Source organism: Triticum urartu, chromosome 1A (genome assembly GCF_056163025.1).
Source record: "Triticum urartu cultivar PI428250 chromosome 1A, HENAU_Tu73, whole genome shotgun sequence".
NCBI classification, from domain to species: domain Eukaryota; kingdom Viridiplantae; phylum Streptophyta; class Magnoliopsida; order Poales; family Poaceae; genus Triticum; species Triticum urartu.
This window is the reverse complement of record NC_141873.1, coordinates 360,701,069-360,725,659: the sequence shown is the minus strand read 5'-3', so window position 1 is coordinate 360,725,659 and position 24,591 is coordinate 360,701,069. Positions and strand designations below refer to the sequence as shown.

The following is a 24,591-nucleotide window of genomic DNA, read 5'->3' as shown; positions in this document are numbered from 1 at the left end:
CCGTGAGCACGTCCATTGCAATCACGAATAGTAGCGGTGATATTGAGTCCCCCTGCCTCAGCCCACACGCATGAGTGAATTTCTCTCCGGCACATCCGTTAACCAACACTCTAGAAAGACTTATATTTGGGAATGGAGGAAGTACTAGTGTTCATGTCGTTCGTCACGAGTTTGCACCCAATTTCTCTCTGGACTGGAAAGAAGAAACCAACACCATCCTCACTCATCCATGCCGTCTGTACATGGCCAGAACGCATTGTGACGCCAAGCAGAGACAGCGCTACGTAGCATCCGTGACAAGATAGAGCGGCGGTGGCCGGTGGGCTCCACAAAATTCCAACCGAGGAACCCGGCCCGACTGCCTGCCGTTCTCCTCCTCTCTTCCCTCCATTTACTCCACCTTCCATCACGCCACCACCCCCGCCCCGGCGCCCTCAATTTCCGCCCGCCTGCCTTCTCTCCCCTTCCTTGCCGCGCATGCGCCGGCGCGTCTACTGCTAGTCTGCTAGGCGGCGGCACAGACAACCCACCCAGTCCCCAGCCATGGCGACGCTGCAGGACCTCGGGGTGTCGGCCTTCATCAACATCCTGGGGGCCTTCGTCTTCCTGCTGCTCTTCGCCGTGCTCCGCATCCAGCCCATCAACGACCGCGTCTACTTCCCCAAGCTCTACATCGCCGGCAAGCGCGCCGCCGACCACCGCGGCGCCCGCAGGGCCATCAACCTCAACCTCTGCACCTACTTCAAGTTCCTCAGCTGGGTCCCCGGCGCGCTCCGCATGACCCAGACCGAGCTCATACACCACGCCGGCCTCGACTCCGCCGTCTACCTCCGAATCTACACCCTCGGGTACGCCACACCACTCACTCCCTTCTAATTTCCGGAAATCCTCCCACTACCACTACTGCTCTGCTCTGCTCGACTACTACTACAGAATTGTGCAATTTGGGAGTCGTGCGATCGGTTACTATTTTGTCAACCCAATTCCTCGACAGCAAATTAGCTCTGATCCCCAGATAGTAGTATAACGGCCGCATTTGGTTCGTCTTTTCATTTTCGCCAAATTAGTGGCAGCGAATTACGCCATTGCCATTAATGTTACAAGCGCTTTTCGCCAAATTTGCACCCATGGCCTGCCCCTGCCTGCCTGCCTGGATGAGTTGTTGGTTTGCGTGTCAATAATGCACGCCTATACCTTGCCTTCTCGCTGCTGCTAGCTGTTTCCTTCGTTGCACAGCACAATGCTTGTTCGGTTCTCTCATACGGAACATGTGATCCTCACATGCTCCGGAGATTGCGCACCCCAAACCCCAAACAAGCATTTTCCCCCAACGAAACACTGTACAATTTTTATCCCCAAGTTTTAACCCTAATGCTTTTGATATTAATCCTTGCTAATTAGACTTGTCAGTTCAACCCACAACTGATTGGATCTCAGAGTGACGGGTTGCGTGATTATCCGGAGAAATGTTGCTTGTGTCCGGGTCCGGCGACAACGTTGGCGATAGAGGTCATCCTGGCACGTCGCGGCTGCCATCCAATTCAGTTGTGCGTTGAAAATGGCGCCGTCCGCCCGTCAGATATCCTTGGATTGTTTTGCACGATCACGGGCGCTCTTTCAGCCAAGGCACGGACTTATCCAGCTTTAGACTAGTACTTTAGCCTGCCTGGTGTAATCGAGTATACCCCGCCACCGACCCGTATCATATTCCTAGCTAAGTGGTGGTGCTCCCCCACTAAACAACACGCAACTTTTCCGTGTGGCTCCAACCGATCATTCAGCATGTGGGGAGGGCGGGACCAACCACCGGCGTTTACAACAAACTGGAGATGCTTTCCTTGCCGCCTTGGACGGAATTTCGTTCCAAAGCTTTCCCTCTTCAGAATGCAGCCATGTTTTCAACAGTGAAAATTGATAGACAATCTGGTTCGCTGGTCCCTTCTACTGTAGAGATGGAGCATAAAACTAATTTCCATCATCTAATAAGTATAAGCGTTTCTCGATCCGGCGAAACTTCTCCTTCACGTTTATCCTCGCATGTGGGCGATGCTTTACGGCCATCCGACCGAGAAGCAAAAATTATTCTGTTGACCTTGGTTGCTCAGGCGGTGCTTTTGGAGAAATTTCACCTTTCCCTTCCCCCTTTTTGTCAAGGAAAAGATTTGGAACTCTGTTGCAGGAGATGGGACTACTGTTTTGTGTTTCATGCACTTCAAGTCTTCAATATAGTACTAGTAGTATTTTTTTGTGTGGCTATTTTACAGGTTCAGTTTGAGCCCTGTGTTTTGTACACTAACTATTTTTTTCCTCTGGTCTCACTTGCAGCCTCAAGATTTTTCTGCCCGTCATGGTTGTCGCCTTGCTGGTTCTCATTCCGGTCAATGTCTCTGGAGGGACCCTACTGAACCTGAGAAAAGATGTTATGTTCAGTGATATTGATAAGCTGTCCATATCAAATGTTAGCCCGGGCTCCAACAGGTAATCTTCAGTAAATTATGAACTCTAAATTTGCCAGTTCATTTTTATCCTAACACAAAGTCAGAACATTGTTCTTTAAAACTCTATGTTGCTCTAGGTTGTATGTTCTGATTTGTAACAGTACTCTAAAATGTTGACCCCTGACATCCCACTTCATTTCAGGTTCTTTATTCATCTTCTAATGGCGTATGTGTTCACATTTTGGACGTGCTTTATGCTGTACAAAGAGTACAGTAATGTGGCCTTCATGAGATTGCATTTCCTAGCTTCTCAGAAACGTTGTGCTGATCAGTTCACTGTAAGTACATCAACAAAGTTTGCTATGCGTCGAGAGCTGTCCTACTGTAGCATTTAATAACAACAATAAAAACAATGCCAGGTGATTGTCAGAAACATACCTCGTGTGTCAAGCCATTCGACGTCTGAGACAGTTGACGAGTTCTTCCGCAGGAACCATCCAGACCACTATCTTGGTCAGCAGGTATACTATCCTCATTCTAGTTGATTTTTACACACACACACACACACACACACACACACACACACACACACACACACAAATAACGGCTAGTGTTTTGATTATAGAACTTGACCTTATTTTTTATTTCAGGCTGTTTACAATGCAAACCGGTATGCTAAACTTGTAAAGCAAAAGGAGAGACTTCAAAACTGGCTGGATTACTACCAGCTAAAGTTTGAAAGGCATCCTGAGAAAAGACCAACTGGAAGGGTAATGTTCCAATCATTGCTTTTGTTATTTTTGGATATGTGCATATAAACTTAACTGCTTGCCTTGTTCATGGTATTTCAGACAGGATGCTTTGGTTTCTGTGGTAGACAAGTGGATCAAATCGACTACTACCGGGCTAGAATTAGCGAACTTGATAAGAGGGTACGTCTACAATTTGTTGGCGTTATGATTCGGGGGAAACATTTTACCGTGCATGCTGAATTTCTAGACCCTATGCAGATCAGATGTACATATGTTTATGATTTTAACACAGGCTACGTTTACGTCAATATTTTCAGATTGCATCAGAGCGTCAAAGAGTTTTGAATGATCCAAAAGCCATTATGCCAGTTTCTTTTGTGACATTTGACTCAAGATGGGGTGCTGCTGTATGTGCACAGACACAACAGTCAAAGAATCCCACACAATGGCTGACTAACTGGGCTCCTGAACCACGTGACGTTTACTGGCAGAATCTTGCTATTCCATTTTTCTCTCTGAGCATACGCAAGTTTCTCATATCAATCGCGGTCTTTGCTTTGGTGTTCTTCTACATGATACCTATTGCATTTGTGCAATCACTTGCCAATCTCGAGGGTATTGAAAGAGTCGCGCCTTTCTTGAGGCCAGTAATAGAAGTGTAAGGATTCTCTTTCTTTTTGTGCATCATGCCTCTTGAGATTTCTCGTTATTTCTATTCATTCACACGACTTTTTTTTCAATTTGCAGAAAGGTGGTGAAGTCCTTCCTACAGGGTTTCCTACCCGGTCTGGCTTTGAAGCTCTTTCTCTATATCCTCCCTACGGTTCTTATGATCATGTCAAAAGTTGAAGGCTATGTCTCTTTGTCATCTCTGGAAAGAAGAACTGCTTCGAAATATTACTACTTCATGCTGGTGAATGTATTTCTTGGAAGCATAATTGCTGGCACAGCTTTTGAGCAGCTAGATTCTTTTTTTCACGATCCTCCTTCACAGTGAGTTTCTTCAAATATTCTTCTGCTAACATATTACATACATGAACCAAAACTTATTTTCCCATGTCTTCATTTTATTAATTATCCCCTTTTCGAAAAAAAATGTCTCCATTAATCATTGTGCTGCCGCGTCATATGACTAGAATGTACTAGCACTCACTCTCAAAATGTACATATGAAAAATGAAAAATGTTGGATGTACGGTAACAATCCGCGTTTCCTTTAATTTCTTAACAGAATACCAAGGACCATTGGAGTGGCCGTACCAATGAAAGCAACATTCTTCATGACATACATAATGGTCGATGGCTGGGCCGGCATCGCCAACGAGATTCTTCGGGTGAAGCCACTGGTCATCTACCATCTGAAGAACATGTTCATCGTGAAAACCGAGCGGGACAGGGAGAGGGCGATGGACCCACGCAGCATCTCTCTTGGAGAAAACCTTCCATCCCTGCAGTTGTACTTCCTCCTTGGGCTCGTGTACGCGGTGGTCACCCCCATTCTCCTCCCTTTCATAATCGTCTTCTTCGCCTTCGCTTACCTTGTCTACAGGCATCAGGTGAGTTGATGAATACTGCTTTGACCTCTATCCATTTGCTGCGTCAGAGCCAGTGCGCTGACCTACCTTCACTCTTGGTTTTCAGATCATCAATGTGTACAATCAGGAGTACGAAAGCGCGGCGGCGTTCTGGCCTCAGGTCCATTCGCGCATCATAGCGAGCCTGCTCATCTCTCATGTGACCCTCTTTGGGCTGATGAGCACGATGAAAGCCGCCTACTCCACTCCGCTGCTCATCTTCCTGCCGTTGCTGACAATATGGTTCCACAAGTACTGCAAGAGTCGGTTCGAACCCGCGTTCCGCAAGTACCCTCTAGAGGTCAGTGCGTCACCTCTGTATCATGTATAATTTTCAATGAAAAAATAGCGCGCTATAGCACCGCTAATAGCACGCTACAACGTTGTGAGCATTGTCTTGCTAAATGAAATCAGTGTACAGTCGTTCGCTATAGTGTGATATAGGGTCACTGTAGCGGATTTTAAGGTTGCATTATTTTACCTTGGCACGCTATTTTCTTTCATTGGTAATTTTGCTTCGAAAATCGTTTGCAGAACCTGAGATGTTGTTTGCATTTCTGAACCTCAGGAAGCGATGGAGAAGGACAGGATGGAGCACGCGTCGGAGCCGAGCCTGAACCTCAAGACCTACCTGGCAAATGCATACCTGCACCCCATCTTCCACATGTTTGAGCAGGAGGATCAGAAAGAGGAGGCCACCATAGAGGTGAGAATCGACAAATCGGAGCATCAGCAGCAGCAGCAGCATGTGAGAAGCTCACACTCACAGTACGAGGAGGAGACGAGCGCACAGACGCATTGCCACCACGAGGAGAGGACCAGCAGCCAGTACCAGTACCAGTACTACCAGCACCAGTATGAGTACCAGCACGAGGAAACTCACATGAGGAGTGAGCAGTCGCCGCCACACTTTGTCTACCACCCTGGAGTCGAGCATTGATGCTGCGAATTTACCACTCCCTGACTTGACCTTTTGCCTGGCATTTTAGTGAAAATGATTGCCCCTCTAGTCCAGTCCAGATGATGCTGATGATGATTGATGTACATGCCAATATGTAGTCGTGTGATGATAATCTTATGAGTTGATTGATTTTCCTTCTGTAAATGGAGAAATCAATTACCTTGAGTAATAATGCGAATCGGCGTTGGATGGCGATACTTACGGCAACTCCCATTAATCCGAAAGAACCTAAGTACCTAACTGTCAAACATCTTTTGGAATTAGGGCGACTCAATGTTGCACATCAAACCGCTTAATGCATCTTCATATTATTCTTGAATGGCCGAGGGTGATTTTTTTTTTGTTTTCTGCTGCATTTCCCAACAGACAGCCACCATCGCTGGGAGGCAGAGCCACAGCCATCGGCCCTTGCTGCCGCAACCCACGCTGCCTGTCGACCTATAGTCGCCACACCTAGATTAGGTCGACAGGCAGCGTGGGTCTTAACCCGTTGCACCGCAGGCTCCTCGGTCCACCGCCACCGCCGCAGGGCACCGTCACACGCAAGCACCGTCACACCATGATACCCAACAACAGCGCCGTGCTTGACCGTGGAGAGACCAGCCCACGAAAGCCCACACACGCGCGAGGACGCAAGCCCCTCCTCCCCCTGTCGCCACCGAACGGGCTTTGCCTGGCCGCGCCCCCTGGCGGTGGCGAGGGGAGGAAGGGGGAGACCGGCGGCGGGATCTGGGGTCGCCCTCCCCGTCGCCAACGAGGGAGGGGAAGGGCGTTATCCCAACAAACTTCCCATAGAGACAATGTGAGCCAATGTTTGAAGCAGAGGCGGTGTATATATGCAAAGGGTGAGCTCAGTGCCAGAGGTGACGTGATCAAGCCACACATGGGTGACACGCCTTTTAGGACGAGACGTGGTTCAACATGGCATCCGAGGCAGTAGCATTTTCTTTCCGGATTTGTCCAAACATGTAAAGCTATTCAGTGCACGCCTGTCAAGCCACGAGCATCCACAGTTTACTATAGTGTTTTTTCTAAAAAAAAAAAGGTTGGCCAAAACGTGCTTCTGCTGATGAGATAGACGGCAGTTTCTGTTTGCATGAGCCAATCAAGCAAAGCCGAACCGCATGAGGCAAAACGTGAAGGCTCGGGAGTCGGGACGGACAGGGCAACCGACGGCGGGCATCCACCGGCGGATCAACGGAGGGTCATGCGAATCCGCTGCTTCAGCGGCTATATCAACCGCCTCCCGAAAGCAAAGACGAATGGATCTTAACTTCAGTAGTAGCACAGCGAGATCAGCAGCAGCAGCAGCAGCAATGCAGCACGCCGCGCAGGACCCCAGCGCCGCCGCCTTCTACTCCGCCGCCGCCGGCCTCTACGCCAGCGCCCACCCGCCGGTGCCGCTCCCCGCCGACCCGGGCCTCTCCCTCGTCCCGCACATCTTCTCCCGCCTCCCGCTCGGCCCGCCGCCGCCGCATTCCCCGCCGTGCCTCCTCGACGCCGCCACCGCCGCCTCCCTCTCCCGCGCCGACTTCCGCCGCCTCGTATCCTCCCTCGCGCGCGGCCTCCGCGGAGCCCACGACATCCGCGCCGGCGCCGTCGTGCTCCTCGTCCTCCCCAACTCCCTCGCCTTCCCCGTCGCCTTCCTCGCCGTCCTCGCCGCCGGCGCCGTCGCCACCACCATGAACCCCTCCAGCTCCCGCGCCGAGATCGCCGACCGCCTGCGGGACACCGCCCCGTCCCTCGTGCTCGCGTCGCCCGACAACGCCGCCAAGCTCCCGCCCTCCGCCGCCCCGGTCGTCCTCGTGCCGGAGACGTTCCATCCCACGCCCTCGGCGGGCCACGAGTTCGCGCCCTTCCGCGCGCTGCTCGATTCCGACGCCGACGACCTCCCATCGGCGGAGGTTGGCCAGGACGACGCCGCCGCCGTCCTCTACTCCTCGGGGACCAGCGGACGGAGCAAGGGCGTCGTGCTCACGCACCGCAACCTCATAGCCATGGTCGAGCTCTTCGTGCGCTTCGAGGCGTCGCAGTACGCGCGACCTGCTTGTGACAATGTCTACCTGGCCGCGCTGCCCATGTTCCACGTCTACGGCCTCTCCCTCTTCGCCGCGGGCCTCCTCTCGCTCGGCTCCACCGTGGTGGTCATGAGGAGGTTCGACGTCGGCGAGGCCGTCAGGGCCGTCCACAGGTACAAGGTCACGCACTTGCCGCTCGTGCCGCCCATCATGGCGGCGCTGCTGAGGGCCAAGGCCACGGGCGCCTCGTCATTGGACTCCTTGGTGCAGGTCTCCAGCGGTGCAGCTCCACTCAGCGGCAAACTTGTTCAGGACTTTATCAAGGCTTTCCCACACGTCGATTTCATTCAGGTACATATTGCCTACTAAATTTAAATTGTTTGTACTCCCTCCGTAAACGCTCTTAGTTTACGGAGGGAGTACTATTCTGGGAAACATAGGTTGGTGAAGGCAAACAATTGTTGTAGTCCAGGTGTCCGTATTCTGAGTATAAAATAACGGTATTGTTACGTGACGAACGTCGGCTGGAAAGGAATAACGGTATTGTTACGTGGCGAACGTCAGCTTGGAAGGGGTGACATGCGAGCTTTTTTTATGACAAATTTATGTGGTGGGAGATGGCAAATCCTCCCCTTTTTGCAGCGAACTTTTTTCTTCTTTCCCAGAAGTTATGTTTCTGAAGAAATTGCGATCCTCCCACTGCGTAAATTGCCAGTTAAAATGTCCGCAATCGTTACCTCCTCCCAGCTGACGTTCGCCAGATAAGAGGGCCCTAAAATAATTTAGTGGTACTATTTAATCATATGCCTTGTCGCTGATATGTGATGAATAGTACTTAGTCTATTACATAGGTATATCCATTCATGTATGTAGGTCCTTTTGTTTTATCACCTTAAAGTTCAGCCTACCAATTTTCTGCATATGAGATGCAGTTGATTTGACTATGCAAACATTATAGACATGTATGTGCATATTTTAGATGGGGTGACAAAGTAGGGATTAACAAGTTTAAAGCAAAATTTGTATACAATTAATACTTCTGCAATCAAACTGTGAAACTATTACTGCAGTTCCAGTTCCAGTTGTATGCAGTATTCAGAGTAAACTGCTATTTTTTATGCAATTGGAGAACTGAAAGTTAGTCGTGTGATTCGAAATTACCCATTCCAATTGCTTGCAATATTTTGAGTAAATAGTTGCAATGTAATCACTGAAATATACTGCTCCAGTTCCAACTGCTTGTAATATTCTGAGTAAATGTTTACACTTTGAACAGGGCTATGGCATGACAGAATCTACTGCTGTGGGAACTCGTGGTTTCAATACCTCGAAGCACAAGAAGTATGCATCTGTAGGTCTTTTAGCCCCAAACATGCATGCCAAAATTGTTGATCTGGAAACTGGCTTATGTTTACCTCCTGGCTCTTGTGGGGAGTTATGGCTCCATGGGCCAGCTATAATGAAAGGTAACATTTCATGAGCCCAACTCAGCCACTGCAACGAAAACACACACCCTGAATTTTGGTATTTGTAGTCTGATGCAAACCGATGTCTAGTTAAAAAGATCACTTTAAAAATAAATTGACTGGCCTTTACTTAACTCAGTGCTGAGGTGGTTATTGAAGACCCTATGAAGACTTGGCATATGCATTGTCTCTGCATTTTCTGCCATTCTTTTTCAGCTCACTTAGAAAATAAATATGATCATTCTTTGTGCTTAACATGATTTCTTCGTCCTCTTAATGGTTATTTTATACAATTCCCTTGTGTCTATGATATAGGTACTTCTTATCATTCTAGTGCAAGTATCTGATTATGCGACAAAAAAATTTGATTTATACCACCTTTACTGTGCTATGTGATTATTTTTCCTTTTAGAAAGGTAAACAGAATCAGCTCTCAGGTCTAGCCTTTAACAATATGTGGCTGGCCTTTACTTAACTCAGTGCTGAGCTGGTTAATATGATTGCATATATCAATATCAGGGTTTGAGATTGCTAACCGGACCTGCCATGAAGACCTTATAAAGACTACATATGCATTGTCTCTGCATTTTCTGCTATTCTTTTTTAGCTCCCTTAGATAATAAGATCATTTTTTTTTACTTACACATGATTTCATCCTCCTCTTAATTGTTATTTATATATAATTCCCTTGTGTCTATGATATGGGTACTTCTTATCATTGTAGTGCTTAAATATCCAACTGTGCCAGTACAAAAGAATTAATTTGTACTGCCTTTACTGCTATGTGATTATTTTTCTCTTTAGAAAGGTAAATAGAATCGGTTCTCAGGTCTAGTCTTTAGCATTATCTGGGCCGAGGCTAACGCCCCCTGAATTACTTGAGCTATAATCCATGCCATTTTTCCTCATTTATATTTGGGTTGTCGGAATTTTCTTTTTTCACAGGTTACTTGAATGATGAGGACACATGCACGAGAAACGATGGCTGGTTGCAGACTGGTGACCTTGCTTACTTTGATTCAGATGGTTACTTATACATAGTGGGCCGTTTGAAAGACACTATCAAGTACAAAGGATTTCAGGTATGCCTTCATGTAGCAGGCGGTATAATACACCGACCTTGCTCTTGTTTATAGTAACAAATTGCGCAAGAAGTTAATGGGTTATAACAAATTATCATTCTGAACATCAGATAGCTCCAGCTGACCTTGAAGCAGTTTTGGTCCAGCACCCTGAAATTGTTGATGTTGCTGTGACATCGTAAGTTCGAAAACCGTTAGATAATATTACGTTGGTTGAACTTATTTGTCAGCATGGAATTGAACTTTTATTCTTTCGCTTTTCTCGACTTGCACGTAGTGCTGAAGATGAAGAAGCTGGAGAGATACCAGTAGCTTTCGTGGTGAGGAGATCTGGAAGCCATCTGACCTGTGTGCAAGTGATGGAGTATGTGGCCAAGCAGGTAAAAAGACGCTACTACATTGCACAGCACAGCACAGCACCACTCTTCTGCTTCCTTCCTTGAAACCGACGTGTCATAACAGTAGTATGATGCATCCTTTTAGTTTTAATCATAAAATTTCAAGTCCAATCGAACATGACAAACATTCTAAGCAATCCTGAGATATCAGTGGTTGTCAAGACAGTTTCCATGACCATGAGTGATTGCTGTGCATGCTCCCCACCTGTCCTGACTCGCTGTACGGACGGAAACGCATACTCACTAACATGAGGTCAGGTTGTTTGGCACGCACGCCATTCTATACTCCAGAGCTAGTGGCGTATGCTAGGTCAGGCTGGCATGCACTCCTCCCCTCTCTTTGTTGACTCACCAATCGAACCCATGATCCATTCAAGAGTGATGCGCGGCGCTGGACAAAATACAGGAGCTCGGCTGTTCCTGTGAGACCTTGTCTGGCAGGAAGAGAGACGTCCAAGAAAAGATTGCGGCCAGAATTTGTTGCTGCTTCTTGACCATGTCCAAGTAGTGAGATAGACTAGGGGTTCATTACACCGAAAATTTAATCACTTGCAATTCTGTAGAAAGTAAAAAAAATTCTCTTTTCTTTTGCTGAAGCTGCGAATTGATCTGATGATGGTGGGTGCAGGTGTCCCCGTACAAGAAAGTTCGCAAGGTGATATTCGTGGAGGCAATACCCAAGTCAGCTGCTGGCAAGGTTCTGAGAAGGCTTCTCAAAGACTCTCTGCGCATTGATGCTGCTGCTTCCCGTTCAGATCACACCAAACCCAGTGCAAGGCTGTAAACGGAGTCGAGCAGCTTCCATCGAAATGGATGAAATACATGTGTTAGCTGCTGGATGTTTTTGGTGTGCGATTGGGATTGGGATTGGTTCACCAGGGATTGGGATTGCTCGTGATTGCATACTAGCAGTACCATACCATGCTCCCATAGGATGTGTCTGAGTCCGTCACTGGAATACATGTCTGTGTGCTATTATAGTCTATAGATAGATTCGTCAGGAAAGACTGTTGATTGGAACACCATTTCGTATTATTACCTTGTTGAAGGTGTCGTCTACTGGTCTTCATTGGCTAGTATCAGCAAACAGGATGAAAATCCTTGTCTAGACCTTCTTCGGTCGGACATGGCGACGGTGGCTCAAGGGCGTTTATTCCTTGTTGAAAGCCGTGTTGTGAAAGAGGTCGATTTAGTCATAGGAGTTTTTTTTTTTTTCATATCTCAATTGGTTCTTGTTTTTTAGGGGGTTGATTGATTCTTGTGATGGATGTGTGGTTCTTCTGGAGACAGCAACGTGGAGCTGCTAAAATGGAACTCGAGTAGTTTCATAGTTTAATATAGCAACAAAATGAAAACTCTGGAAGAGGGAATATGCGGCCATTGGATGGAATGTGCTGCTGGCATTGTGATGCATTTGTTTTGGATTAATAGATTGACATCTTCAGCTAATTAATTCAATGCCAACCAACCAACGAACTGCGTGTATCCATACACCTTGCCTGCTTAATTAGGCAGGCATCTGTGCCGATCGGTTCTTCATATCTTCTGGAGAGAACGTGAATATGTAAACAGTAAATTTCACTTTGTGGGTCTGAAAATGACACAAGTGGCAAGCAATTACTCATTTGAAGATATGAATAGCCACGACGTAGCAATTGGATGTTTCTTAAGCTAACAAGGATGGACACGTCGATCCATTACTTTGGGCACTCCATGTGTATGGCAGAGGGTTATGGGCACATCGCTGGCCTAGAGCAATTCTAGCAAAGTTGCCAAAACCCGAATCGGTCATCCCTCATATGGAGAGTGTTTCATGATGTTTTAAAAGCTGAAGGGACTATGCGCAACCACATAATCGCCAAACTACAGCCTCTATAATTTCATTTGCTTCGAATTTCTAGGGGCAATTTAGGCGACATTTAATCCTAACCAAACGGTGAATAAACACAACAACTTAATTAACAACTATATAAGTGGTCAAACTTTGTCGTATCACGTATATTTTGTAACTTGAAGTATCGTCAAACGGTATTTTCAAAATATGCAATGTAGCTATTCGATTAGTTACTCGGGCTCGGGCTCGAGCTAGGCTACGATGACGAACATGATGACAAGATTAGCGGGGGTGACAACCTCCTTCTCATCATCGTCGTTGATGGGGATGATGACACACAAAGCATTAGACTCATGCCTCAAGCAGCGGCGGGAGTCACCAGCATCACGCGAGCCGCTAGATCCCCTCCCCCTTCGGCTCCTGTCACGAGGAGCTGCCAGTGCCATGCAAACCACGACGGGAAGAGGATGTAGCGACTCCTGTTGTTTATGCATCGTGGGGAGAGTTCGCAACGACGAAGCGTGGGGTTTACGATGGTAGGTTCGCGTCCGCTAGGATGTTGAGCCAGTACTCGGCATTCTGCCAGGACGACATCGTCGCGCCGAGGGGCTAGGAGAGATTGAGCTGGAGCAACGACTAGGGGTAGGGGGGAATGACTCGGCGTTGGGCTTTTATAGCCGGGGTTTGCAGGCATGTCGGCTTTAAATGATGCCGCGTGGCGGCCATCTAACGAGTTACCACATGTATCCGTGGGAGCTGGATCACCACAAATGTGGTGGGCGGTTGCTCTTGTTCACCATCAAATCTAAAGTAACAATGTGGACAACAATGATAGAGATGAGGGTTACGAAAGTAGTGGTGAGATCTAAGGCTTACATGAAGTTGACCTAGTTCACAAAGTCGATTTGGCCAACTCTGAAGAACAGACCAACAAAGCAGGTGAGCGTTCTTGGTGCATTCATAGATTCAAGTCAAGTCGAGCTAGATCAGTAAGCTGCTTTCTCCAATACGCATGAGTGTGTGTATCATATATTAAAGAAGAGAGTTTGGGGGAGAGAACCCCTCCACCTTACAGCTTAGATGCTACATGCAGAACACGGCTCCACCTCTGCCGCTAGTGCACTAGCCTACCCTCTCCCAAGTACCCACCCGCCTAAGTAGCCTATGAAGTTGTCGACGTCGCCTTAGAAAGAGTTCGTTCTGACTCTAACTCTTTCCTCCCCTCTCGATGTAGTTGATGGCAAGGCGTCGTGATGGTGTTGCTCCGTCGAAAACTATAGAGTTGTGGTGCTTTCATAATGACCACATGGTGAGAACTAGAATCACGTGAATGTCCTTGATGTGATGCTCACCTCCACTCTTGTCCGTGCACCAAACGTTTAGCTGATCATTACTCCTGGGTGCCCATCCAGGCTTGCGGAATGTTGTGCACACAATCGCCCAGACCTCGCTCGCAAATACGCAATCCAAAAGGATGTGGTTTATTGTTTGGGTTAATTAGATAAATGCCACTCCAATTATGGCGATTCATAAAAATGCCGCAGCAATTTCCAAACTTTGAAAAATGCCACTACAATTTTTGCAAACTTTGAAAGATGTTACTGCAGACTTCGAAAGATGCCACTGAAAATGGCATGAAATGGCATTTTTCAAAGTTTGAAAATTGCAGTGGCATTTCTCGGAATCGCCAGATTTGAAGTGACATTTGTCAAATTAACCCTTGTTGTTTCACCGCGTTAAGCACAAAATGGGCATGAATCTTGACGCGGCAACCCCCGTCAAGCGAGCCGGTCGGACGTCCAACACCTATTTCTTAATGCCAGCCAGGTGAAGAACTTGCACTGCAACGGCGCCCTGGACTTCCACGTAAAGTCAGACATAGGGACAACCTCTCCGCTTATGTGCCTTTTGCCACGTATAAAACATCCATACACAAACCTCGACGTGTCTTCATCGACAGTTTCCCTCCTAGTTTAGAGAAAATATTAAAACATGTCATTCTTTTTTTTTACGTGAGAAAGTTCTAATTTATTCATCTTCGACCATGGCGGTTAAATATGGTATATATTGTTGTAGTTTATCATCAGTTGAGTAAACCGGCGAGGAAAATCTTAACTTAAACGGAGGACCGTCGTCATCGTTAGGATCATTTTTTACATGTGCAAAGTGAAATGATGGAACATCATCATACAAAACATAAACGTGAAGGCGCGCCGAAGGGCGATGAAAAAACATGGGCAGCCGCGTGATGGCAGTACTACGCGTCCACAGGATTAGGTGCGGGTATGTATCCGTGCCCAGGACGGATCCGTCTGCTTAACCAGACGGATTTGGCGGGCGGGCCCAGACTTGTTTGCCCACGAGTCTGATCATCGAGGCGGAGAGAAAGTCAGAAAGAAAAGCCCGTCCGTCCCTCCGCCTATTTAGCGCCGCTTCCTCCTCTCGTCCTCACCCTCAATCACCACCCGGAGCGACGAGCGACCAGCGATGGCGCGCGTCTCCAATTCCAAGAAGCGCATGCTCCACACCAACAGCAGCAGCGGCAACAAGAAGGAGGAGGCGACCACCGCCAGCGCCAACGCCAGCGCCGCGGGGAGCGACGACGGCCGCCCCGTCCGCGTCTACGCCGACGGCATCTTCGACCTCTTCCACTTCGGCCACGCCCGCGCCCTCGAGCAGGCCAAGCTGCTGTACGTTCTTGCGTGTTCCTTCTTCGCCTGTTTTCTACGTACATGTAGATCTAGGCCCGTTTGGCGGTTGAATTTGTTGGATCTGGGGCCGCGTTTGTCGCCTCGTTCCAAGGCGACGTCTGAATCTCGGTCCGACCGCCTCAATTCGATGCTCATTTCGATCTGTACTTGGCTGCAGGTTCCCCAACACGTACCTGCTGGTGGGATGCTGCAACGACGACCTCACGCGGCGCTACAAGGGCAAGACCGTCATGAACCAGGAGGAGCGATACGAGTCCCTGCGCCACTGCAAGTGCGTAACAACCACCAACCCTTCCTCATTTCCCACCTCTTTAATCAGTATACATCGCACCGCATTTCTTCGTTCAGTTATTATTACGAGATGCAGACACGCATCACCAGTATAGTATGCCAGTTACACATCGCTTTCGATTGTCAAATACTACCACCGGTTGCCTCCATTTGTGCATTGGAGCCATCCTGTCCTGTTATTCTTTTGATCACCAGGAGAACTGGATGATATGTGATTCATTGCAACACCACGCTTATATAAATACTTGGGTTGACCCATTTGACATTCCCCCCTGTTCTAAGCATATGCCATGTTTATTTAAGAATCAAGTATGCCTGGTCCTTTATGATATTTGATTAAAAAAATGGTATTTTCTGCTCTGCCGATCGTCTAACTATTTATCTGCTGCTTTAGGTGGGTTGATGAGGTCATTCCCGATGCTCCCTGGGTTCTCACGCCAGAATTCATTGAGAAGCATCAGATTGACTATGTCGCACATGATGCTTTGCCGTAAGTCATACCCGCTCAAGAGCTATACCAAATCCTCACTTTGCCCCCTCTAATCAGCTCCACTAACTATAAACATACTCATTGCAGTTATGCCGATACAAGCGGTGCTGCAAATGACGTCTATGAGTTTGTAAGTTTGCATCTCCACAACTAATATATGTGGATCGACGGCGTTATCTTTGCCGTTGCTTACTTATTCCTATTGTGTTATCAGGTCAAGAAGATTGGAAAATTCAAGGAAACAAAACGGACTGATGGAGTATCGACATCGGACCTTATAATGAGGATAGTGAAGGACTACAACCAGTATGTCATGAGGAATTTAGCACGAGGTTACTCAAGGAAAGATATGGGCGTGAGCTATGTTAAGGTCAGCCACATTTCTGATGACACCTAACCAACCAACCTTTTTTTGCGACGAGTAGAGCTTAGCACATGGCTTATTTTTTGTCTTTCGGTATATTGTGATGTTATTCGTTTGGTCTCCCAGCCCAGGTAATAACTTGTGTTGGTTGTCTTGTTTTCAGGAGAAACAACTGCAAGTGAATATGAAGATAAATAAACTGCGGGAGACTGTGAAGGCACAACAAGAAAAGGTAATCAGCCATGCGCCTTCTCAGCTCAAATCATGCTTGCCGGCAATCTACAGACCAATCGTTCCATCCACATGGCAGAATAGACGTTTTTTAGGCCCGATGATTATTAGTTGTGCTGATCTTCTGATGTGCTGTGTAGTTGCAAACGGTGGCGAAGACGGCTGGGATAAACCACGAAGAGTGGCTGGCGAACGCGGATCGCTGGGTGGCTGGCTTCCTGGAGAAGTTCGAGGAGCACTGCCACGTCATGGTATAGTATACTTTGCTTAAAATCTACAAACAGAGTAGTCAAATCGAACATGAAATTCAGGAGAAAGAGACATACTGACGCTATTGTTATAATTACTCAGGAGACTGCCATCAAGGACCGGATACAGGAGAGGTTGGGGAGGCAGGCCGGCAAAGGCATAGCCGGCGGTCTCATGCGGCAGCCGGTGGCGGCGGCCTGATCTTTCAGACCAGGTCTTTGTGATGGTGTGAACGAACACCGAGAAAGCGAGAAGTTGTTTAGCTGTGCTTGTGTCATGGAATGTGATGCATGTGCTGAGTAAAGTGGTTGAGTTAGCTGAGCAAATCCTTTGTATTATTATTACTGTTCTTTTTTTGTTGCTGGAGGATGTGTGTGTGTGTGGTTTCACAGTTTTGTACGCAGATATGATGTCTATAGCAGGGACGTTTGGTGTCGAGCGGCTTACCTACTATGTGGAGAGAGTTTTGTTACCTTGATCTTTGTAGGCTGTATCTTTTGTAATGAGAGAAAAGAAGTTGCTCCATTTTTCGGCTTACTCCATCAGAAAAAGGGAGCACAAGATTAAGACCATAGCTTAAATTTTTGTAACCCATCAAGTATGCTGCTGTTTTTCTTTTCTTTTTTTAAAAAAAGGGAAGAAAAGAATGTTGGTGTTGAACAGCTGCTTCACATGGAGCTGTGATGTGTGCTGGCCTGCTGGGTGCCCTGCTGAATGGCAACCCAAGGATCCCAATCCGGATACATCCTGGCCTCCGACTCCTGGCCACATACGCCTGCATCGAACACAACACCGAAAAGTCTTTCAGGTTCGCATCAGTGGCAGCCAGCCCTGCTGCTTCCGTCTCCGTTTCTGCTTCTGCTCCACTCCACTGGCCGGCCGGTCGTTCATGGCCGCGATGATGGGGATCTCCGCTTTGCGCTCCCACCACCCGCTCCCCCTGTCGACCGCGCGCCCGGCCACGGCTCTCCCCCGCGCCACGTCGCCGACGTCGCACCAACCCAGCTCGCTTACGCCTCTACGATGCCGATGCCGATGCCGATGCCGACGCAGCCTCCCCCATTCTTGCTGCAGCTCCTCCCCTCGCGCCTCGCTCTCGCCAGGCGCCCCCGACTCGGCCGCTGCTTTCATGGCATTGGCTCCCAACAATGCCGCCCTTCGCCACCGCCTCATCGCCCCCAACTCCACCGCCGGCTCCGGAGACGCCGCCGCCACCGGAGGCCTGCCCAGCGTCAGTGCTCGCTCCTCCTCGTTCTCTTGGAGAATCGCATAATCGTCCACGGCACGTACGTATTCTTATTCTCTGCACTTTGTATGTATGTATGTATGTATAGGTTGTTGGCATCGCGCACCTGGCGGTGTCGCTGGGCATCGTGCTGGCCACGGACAAGTACCTGAAGCAGGCGTTCGTGGCGGCGTCCATCAAGTTCCCCAGCGCCCTCTTCGGCATGTTCTGCATCTTCTCCGTGCTCCTCGTCCTCGACACCGTCGCGCCGGCGCTGGCCAAGGCCTTCATGGACTTCTTCGAGCCCGCCACGCTCTTCATCCAGCGCTGGCTGCCGCTCTTCTACGTCCCCTCCCTCGTCGTCCTGCCCCTCGCCGTCAGGGACGTCCCGGCCGCCTCCGGCCTCAAGATCTGCCTCATCACATGTACTCTACCACCACCTAGCATGCCATTGCCACTCAGTCCTGCCACAAGATTTTTTACCTTCACTGACGCTGTCGTTGCTGCATTTTTCCTTTTCGTGTGTCGCCGGCAGTCGGTGGCTGGTTCGCCTCGCTCGCGGTGGCGGGGTACACGGCGCTCACCGTGAGGAAGATCGTCAAGACGGAGCTCATCGCGGCCGAGCCGATGGGCAAGCCGTCCACCTTCGCGACGTTGGAGTTCTGGGCGTGGGGCGCCGTCTTCGTCGCCTCCTTCGCCACGGCGTTCGTGAACCCCACGGCGCTTGGCACCACGGCCAGGACGTGCCTCCCGTTCATGCTCGCTTCCACTGTACTGGGATACATGGTTGGTTCTGGGTAATTCATCACTATGTCTTTCTACTACGTAACATATTACACTCCTATACACTTACAGTTAAGAAGATACCAATACAGACTATACAGTACTATGTACAGGGTTTAGTATTACTACTACTACTTCATTTGCATTTGCCTGACTACAGCATGTATGATATGCTATTTTTTCAGGTTACCGCCTGGTATCAAGAAATTGTTACACCCGATCATCTGCTGCGCGCTTTCCGCGAATTTGTCGGCGGTCGCATACGGGTACCTCTCCGGGTCCGGAATCGATGCTGCGCTAGGTTTTAAGCTAAACTTCCCTGCAATCAAATTCTGAATTTATCTGTAGTTTCACAACAGTTGCCTTGTAATTGCGACCATATATACTCTGCTCTGCTCTAACACAAGTGGTTGGTTGGTTTTGTAGGTGATTACCTGACAAAGGTGCCATCAAATCCTGGAGCTGGTGACGTCCTGATGGGCTTTCTTGGATCTGTCATCTTATCATTTGCCTTCTCAATGTTCAAGCAGAGAAAGGTATGTGTAATTCCCATTGTTATCTTGCAACACTTTTTTTACATTATTTTTTGCGAAAAATCTTGGAACACTGTTACGGTTGCTCTGTATCGAATCCTGATAACTCGTGTCGCTGTCGAATTCAGCTTGTGAAGAGGCACGCGGCAGAAATTTTCACGTCGATCGCGATTGCGTCGACATTCTCCCTGTACTCGACAGCCATCCTAGGACGCCTGATTGGGTTGGAGCCAACATTGACCATCTCGATATTGCCAAGGTGTATAACCGTGGCGTTGGCTCTGAGCATAGTCTCTTTCTTCGAAGGTAATTAAATCAAACCCCCTTGCATTCTCTTCTGTGTAGCTACTGAATTTGGAATGTGGTGATATAACTAGCTAACTGATGTGCTTTGTGCGTCGATGATGCAGGTGCAAACACTTCGCTGACGGCCGCCGTGGTTGTTCTGACGGGCCTGATTGGCGCCAACTTTGTGCAAGCGGCCATGGATAAGCTTGGCCTCAACGACCCCATCGCCAGAGGGATCGGAACAGCTTCCAGGTAAACTTGATGAAACTCTGGGATCCTGTCCCTGCGTTCATTCTGAAAGCATGCTAAATTTGATGGTGGGTGCAGTGCTCATGGGTTGGGAACCGCGGCGCTGTCGGCCAAGGAGCCTGAGGCGCTCCCTTTCTGCGCCATCGCCTACGCGCTCACCGGCATTTTCGGCTCATTGATCTGCTCCTCTGCAGCCGTCAGGCAAAGCCTGGTGTTCATAGCCGGCTGACACACATATACACTCGTATACAGCAACAGCAACAGCTTGTGATGAGTTTTTTTTTCATTTTATAAAAGAATGGTAAGTGCTTGGAGAACAAAAATGCAAAATTTCCTTGGCATGTAAAGATGGATGGTTGCAACAAGTCAAGGTGTGAGTAGTACTCCCTTGCTTGTATAGCTGCAAAATGTTCGGTGATTGCTTTTCTCCATGCGATTTTTCTTCTAAAGGAACAAGAGTAATAGTCTGATTGGTTTGGTGCCAACAATTGGTTCTTGTCTCTTTGCATGGCCCTTTTGCCTATGTGGAGCAGCGAGACAAGTAAAAAGGGAGGAAGTGAGCTGTCATGCAAGAATCAGCCTCTCTATGTCCGCTCATGTAAGAGTCAGCCTCTACACGTGCTCCTAGATAAGAGGAAGGAGAAAAAAAGAAAGTGCAAAAACTCACTAACTTAAGAGCGACCTTACAACCAACCATATTGTATGAGTGAATAATATTGCTAGCTTTTGATGACATGACAGTCTTATATTATATTATTAACATTGCTCTTAAAAAGTTGTCGATTTTTGGTAAAAAAATTCAAAACGGAGGTTTTGCCTCATTCATTAATTAAGAAGAAAAGAGTTGGTTAACTGACAGAAAACCAGATGAAAACCGTCACAATCTTGACCACACATGCGAACTACTCCCAAACTATGGACCCACATGAATCCCCAATAAACACAGTTAACACAGAATCAGTCCGACACCCAAGCACTTTGGTCACACCAATGGAAACCCATCGACCCACAACCACTTGAAAATGATATAACGACAGAGACAACAGACACATCTGAGCCCACGTCTACAACCTAGACAAATGTATCATGAAAACATCTGCACCTCCCCATTATCTCTCTTTCCCTTGCACTTCTAGATTTCTTCCCGTGGGTGCCAGGTTGAGGGTGAGCTTCATCCTTCTTGCATTTGTGCCTTGATGCATGCCTTATGCTTCAAGAGACATTGAATCGTTTTTTTAATTTAACATCCAAGATAGATAGGTATTCGACAAGCTTGATGACAAACATTGCCCCCGAGGCTAGGCATCGGCGCTCTGAATGCTTGATAGACTTAGGAGAGTGCGTGTTAGCAACATCTACACCAACGTCCACCTCGCAAGGCACAAGAGGAGGTGAAGTGGGGGCCTAAGCCACGACTGAGTGTGACGCCTACTACACAGCTTTATTCTTGTAGACTCATGTTGGGCCTTCAAACACAGAGTTTTGTAGGATAATAGCAATTTTTCCTCAAGTGGATGACCTAAAGTTTATCAATCCGTGGGAGGCGTAGGATGAAGATGGTATCTCTCAAACAACCCTGCAAACAAATAATAAAAAGTCTCTTGTGTCCCCAACACACCAAATACAATGGTAATTTGTATAGGTGCACTAGTTCGATGAAGAGATGATGATACAATCGTAGAAATGATAGTAGATATTGATTTTGTAATAGGAACAATAAAAACAGCAAGGTAGCAATTGATAAAACGGAGCACAAACGGTATTGCAATACTTGAAAATGAGGCCTAAGGTCCATACTTTCACAAGTGCAATCTCTCAATAATGCTAATATAATTGGATCATATAACCATCCCTCAACGTGCAATGAAGAATCACTCCAAAGTTCTTATCTAGCGGATAATGTAAGAAATTGTTTGTAGAGTACGAAACCACCTCAAAGTTAGCCTTTCCAATCGATCTATCCAAGAGTTCATACTAAAATAACACCAAGTTATCCTTTCTAATCGATCTATCTAAGAGTTCGTACTAAAATAACGCCATATGATACACATCAATCAACTCTAATGTCACCTAGATACTCCAATGTCCTCATGAGTATCCGTGAGTTGATTATACGATATGCATCAAACAATTTCAGATTCATAATACTCAATTCAACACAAAGAACCTCAAAGAGTGTCCCAAGATTTCTACCGGAGAAACAAGGATGAAAACATGCATCAACTCCTATGCATAGATTACCCCAATGTCACCTCGGGAATCCGCAAGTTGAGTGCCAAAACATATATCAAGTGAATCAATATGATACTCCATTGTCACCACGGGTATTCATAACAAGACATACATCAAGTGCTCTCAAATCCATAAAAGTATTCAATCCGATAATAACGAAATCTCAAAGGGAAAACTCAATTCATCACAACAAGATAGAGAGGGAGAAACACCATATGATCCAACTATATTAACAAAGCTCACGATACATCAAGATCATGTCAAATCAAGAACACGAGAGAGAGAGAGATTAAACACATAGCTACTAGTACAAACCCTCAACCCCGAGGGTGGACTACTCCCTCCTCATCATGGTGGCTACTGGGATGATGAAGATGGCCACCAGTGATGATTTCCCTCTCCGACAGGGTGCCGAAATCGGGTCTAGATTGTTTTTTCGTGGCTACAAAGGTTTGCAGCGGTGGAACTTCTGATCTAGATTAACTTTCGGGGGTTTCCGAATATATAGGATTTTTTGGCGTCGGTTTCACGCGAAGATGGGCCTCAGGGGGCCCACTACCCACCAGGACGCGCTAGGGGGGGCGCCTGATACGTCTCCAACGTATCTATAATTTTTGATTGCTCCATGCTATATTATCTACTGTTTTGGACATTATTGGGCTTTATTATCCACTTTTATATTATTTTTGGGACTAACCTATTAACCGGAGGCCCAGCCCAGAATTGTTGTTTTTTGCCTGTTTTAGGGTTTCGAAGAAAAGGAATATCAAACGGAGTCCAAACGGAATGAAACCTTCGGGAACGTGATTTTCTCAACAAACAAGACCCGGGAGACTTGAACCCTACGTCAAGACACAAAAGAGGAGGCCACGAGGTAGGGGACGCGCCCACCCCCACCAGGTGCGCCCTCCACCCTCATGGGCCCCCTGTTGCTCCACCGACGTACTCCTTCCTCCTATATATACCTACGTACCCCCAAACGATCAGATACGGAGCCAAAACCCTAATTCCACCGCCGCAACTTTCTGTATCCACGAGATCCCATCTTGGGGCCTGTTCTGGAGCTCCACCGGAGGGGGCAACGATCACGGAGGGCTTCTACATCAACACCATAGCCCCTCCGATGAAGTGTGAGTAGTTTACCTCAGACCTACGGGTCCATAGTTATTAGCTAGATGGCTTCTTCTCTCTTTTTGGGTCTCAATACAATGTTCTCCCCCTCTCTTGTGGAGAACTATTCGATGTAATCTTCTTTTTGCGATGTGTTTGTTGAGACCGATGAATTGTGGGTTTATGATCAAGTCTATCTATGAATAATATTTGAATCTTCTCTGAATTCTTTTATGTATGATTGGTTATCTTTGCAAGTCTCTTCGAATTATCAGTTTGGTTTGGCCTACTAGATTGATCTTTCTTGCAATGGGAGAAGTGCTTGGCTTTGGGTTCAATCTTGCGGTGTCCTTTCCCAGTGACAGTAGGGGCAGCAAGGCACGTATTGTATTGTTGCCATCGAGGATAACAAGATGGGGTTTTCATCATATTGCATGAGTCTATCCCTCTACATCATGTCATCTTGCTTAAGGCGTTACTCTGATTTTAACTTAATACTCTAGATTCATGCTGGATAGCGGTCGATGAGTGGAGTAATAGTAGTAGATGCAGGCAGGAGTCGGTCTACTTGTCTCGGACGTGATGCCTATATACATGATCATACCTAGATATTCTCATAACTATGCTCAATTCTGTCAATTGCTCAACAGTAATTTGTTCACCCACCGTAGAATACTTATGCTCTCGAGAGAAGCCACTAGTGAAACCTATGGCCCCCGGGTCTATCTTCATCATATTAATCTCCTATTACTTAGTTATTTCCTTTGCTTTTTTACTTTGCCTTTATTTTACTTTGCATCTTTATCACAAAAAAAAATTATCTTATCATATCTATCAGACCTCACTCTTGTAAGTGGCCTTGTAGGGATTAACAACCCCTATTCGCGTTGGTTGCGAGGATTTATTTGTTTTGTGCAGGTACGAGGGACTCGCGCGTAGCCTCCTACTGGATTGATACCTTGGTTCTCAAAAACCGAGGGAAATACTTACGCTACTTTGCTGCATCATCCCTTCCTCTTCGGGGAAAACCAACGCAGTGCTCAATAGGTAGCAAGAAGGATTTCTGGCGCCGTTGCCGGGAAGGTCTACGCAAAAGTCAACATACCAAGTACCCATCACATACCCTTATCTCCCGCGTACCTGAACATAATAGTTTCTTCAGAAACGAGCTTAAAGAACATAAAAGTTTTATGATTTTTATGAATAAAGAGCTTGATGATATGTCTAAAGAATTCGATGGTTTAAGATCCCAGATTGCTCGTCTTGAGAAATTGACTGCTGAAATTTCGGATAAGCAGGCTACCTTAGTTAAT

At 47.4% G+C, this 24,591-nt stretch overlaps 4 protein-coding genes across 4 annotated transcripts; all 4 read left to right on the top strand.

Annotated features, from left to right (window-relative positions):
* Positions 1-226: 226 nt before the first annotated feature.
* LOC125511932 (early-responsive to dehydration stress protein (ERD4)) lies at positions 227-5,921 on the top strand. Its single transcript, XM_048677151.2, has 11 exons — positions 227-848; positions 2,326-2,478; positions 2,641-2,776; positions 2,858-2,959; positions 3,089-3,208; positions 3,290-3,370; positions 3,508-3,848; positions 3,938-4,183; positions 4,421-4,745; positions 4,831-5,064; positions 5,332-5,921. The coding sequence occupies exons 1-11, from the start codon at positions 544-546 to the stop codon at positions 5,701-5,703; spliced, it is 2,415 nt and encodes an 804-aa protein (XP_048533108.1). The 5' UTR covers positions 227-543; the 3' UTR covers positions 5,704-5,921.
* Positions 5,922-6,833: 912 nt separating this feature from the next.
* LOC125533397 (AMP-dependent synthetase and ligase family protein) lies at positions 6,834-11,757 on the top strand. Its single transcript, XM_048696975.2, has 6 exons — positions 6,834-8,093; positions 9,019-9,208; positions 10,154-10,290; positions 10,401-10,468; positions 10,568-10,670; positions 11,317-11,757. The coding sequence occupies exons 1-6, from the start codon at positions 6,849-6,851 to the stop codon at positions 11,470-11,472; spliced, it is 1,899 nt and encodes a 632-aa protein (XP_048552932.2). The 5' UTR covers positions 6,834-6,848; the 3' UTR covers positions 11,473-11,757.
* Positions 11,758-14,853: 3,096 nt separating this feature from the next.
* On the top strand, positions 14,854-17,383 carry LOC125511916 (choline-phosphate cytidylyltransferase 2). The gene is made up of 8 exons (XM_048677150.2): positions 14,854-15,212; positions 15,391-15,504; positions 15,919-16,014; positions 16,102-16,144; positions 16,229-16,384; positions 16,542-16,610; positions 16,750-16,860; positions 16,961-17,383. Exons 1-8 carry the CDS (start codon positions 15,010-15,012, stop codon positions 17,057-17,059), a joined length of 891 nt encoding a protein of 296 aa, XP_048533107.1. The 5' UTR covers positions 14,854-15,009; the 3' UTR covers positions 17,060-17,383.
* A 244-nt stretch (positions 17,384-17,627) lies between these two features.
* On the top strand, positions 17,628-20,365 carry LOC125511900 (plastidal glycolate/glycerate translocator 1, chloroplastic). The gene is made up of 8 exons (XM_048677149.2): positions 17,628-18,089; positions 18,193-18,508; positions 18,619-18,880; positions 19,052-19,167; positions 19,293-19,402; positions 19,528-19,705; positions 19,810-19,939; positions 20,015-20,365. Exons 1-8 carry the CDS (start codon positions 17,748-17,750, stop codon positions 20,163-20,165), a joined length of 1,605 nt encoding a protein of 534 aa, XP_048533106.1. The 5' UTR covers positions 17,628-17,747; the 3' UTR covers positions 20,166-20,365.
* The last annotated feature ends 4,226 nt before the right edge of the window (positions 20,366-24,591 follow it).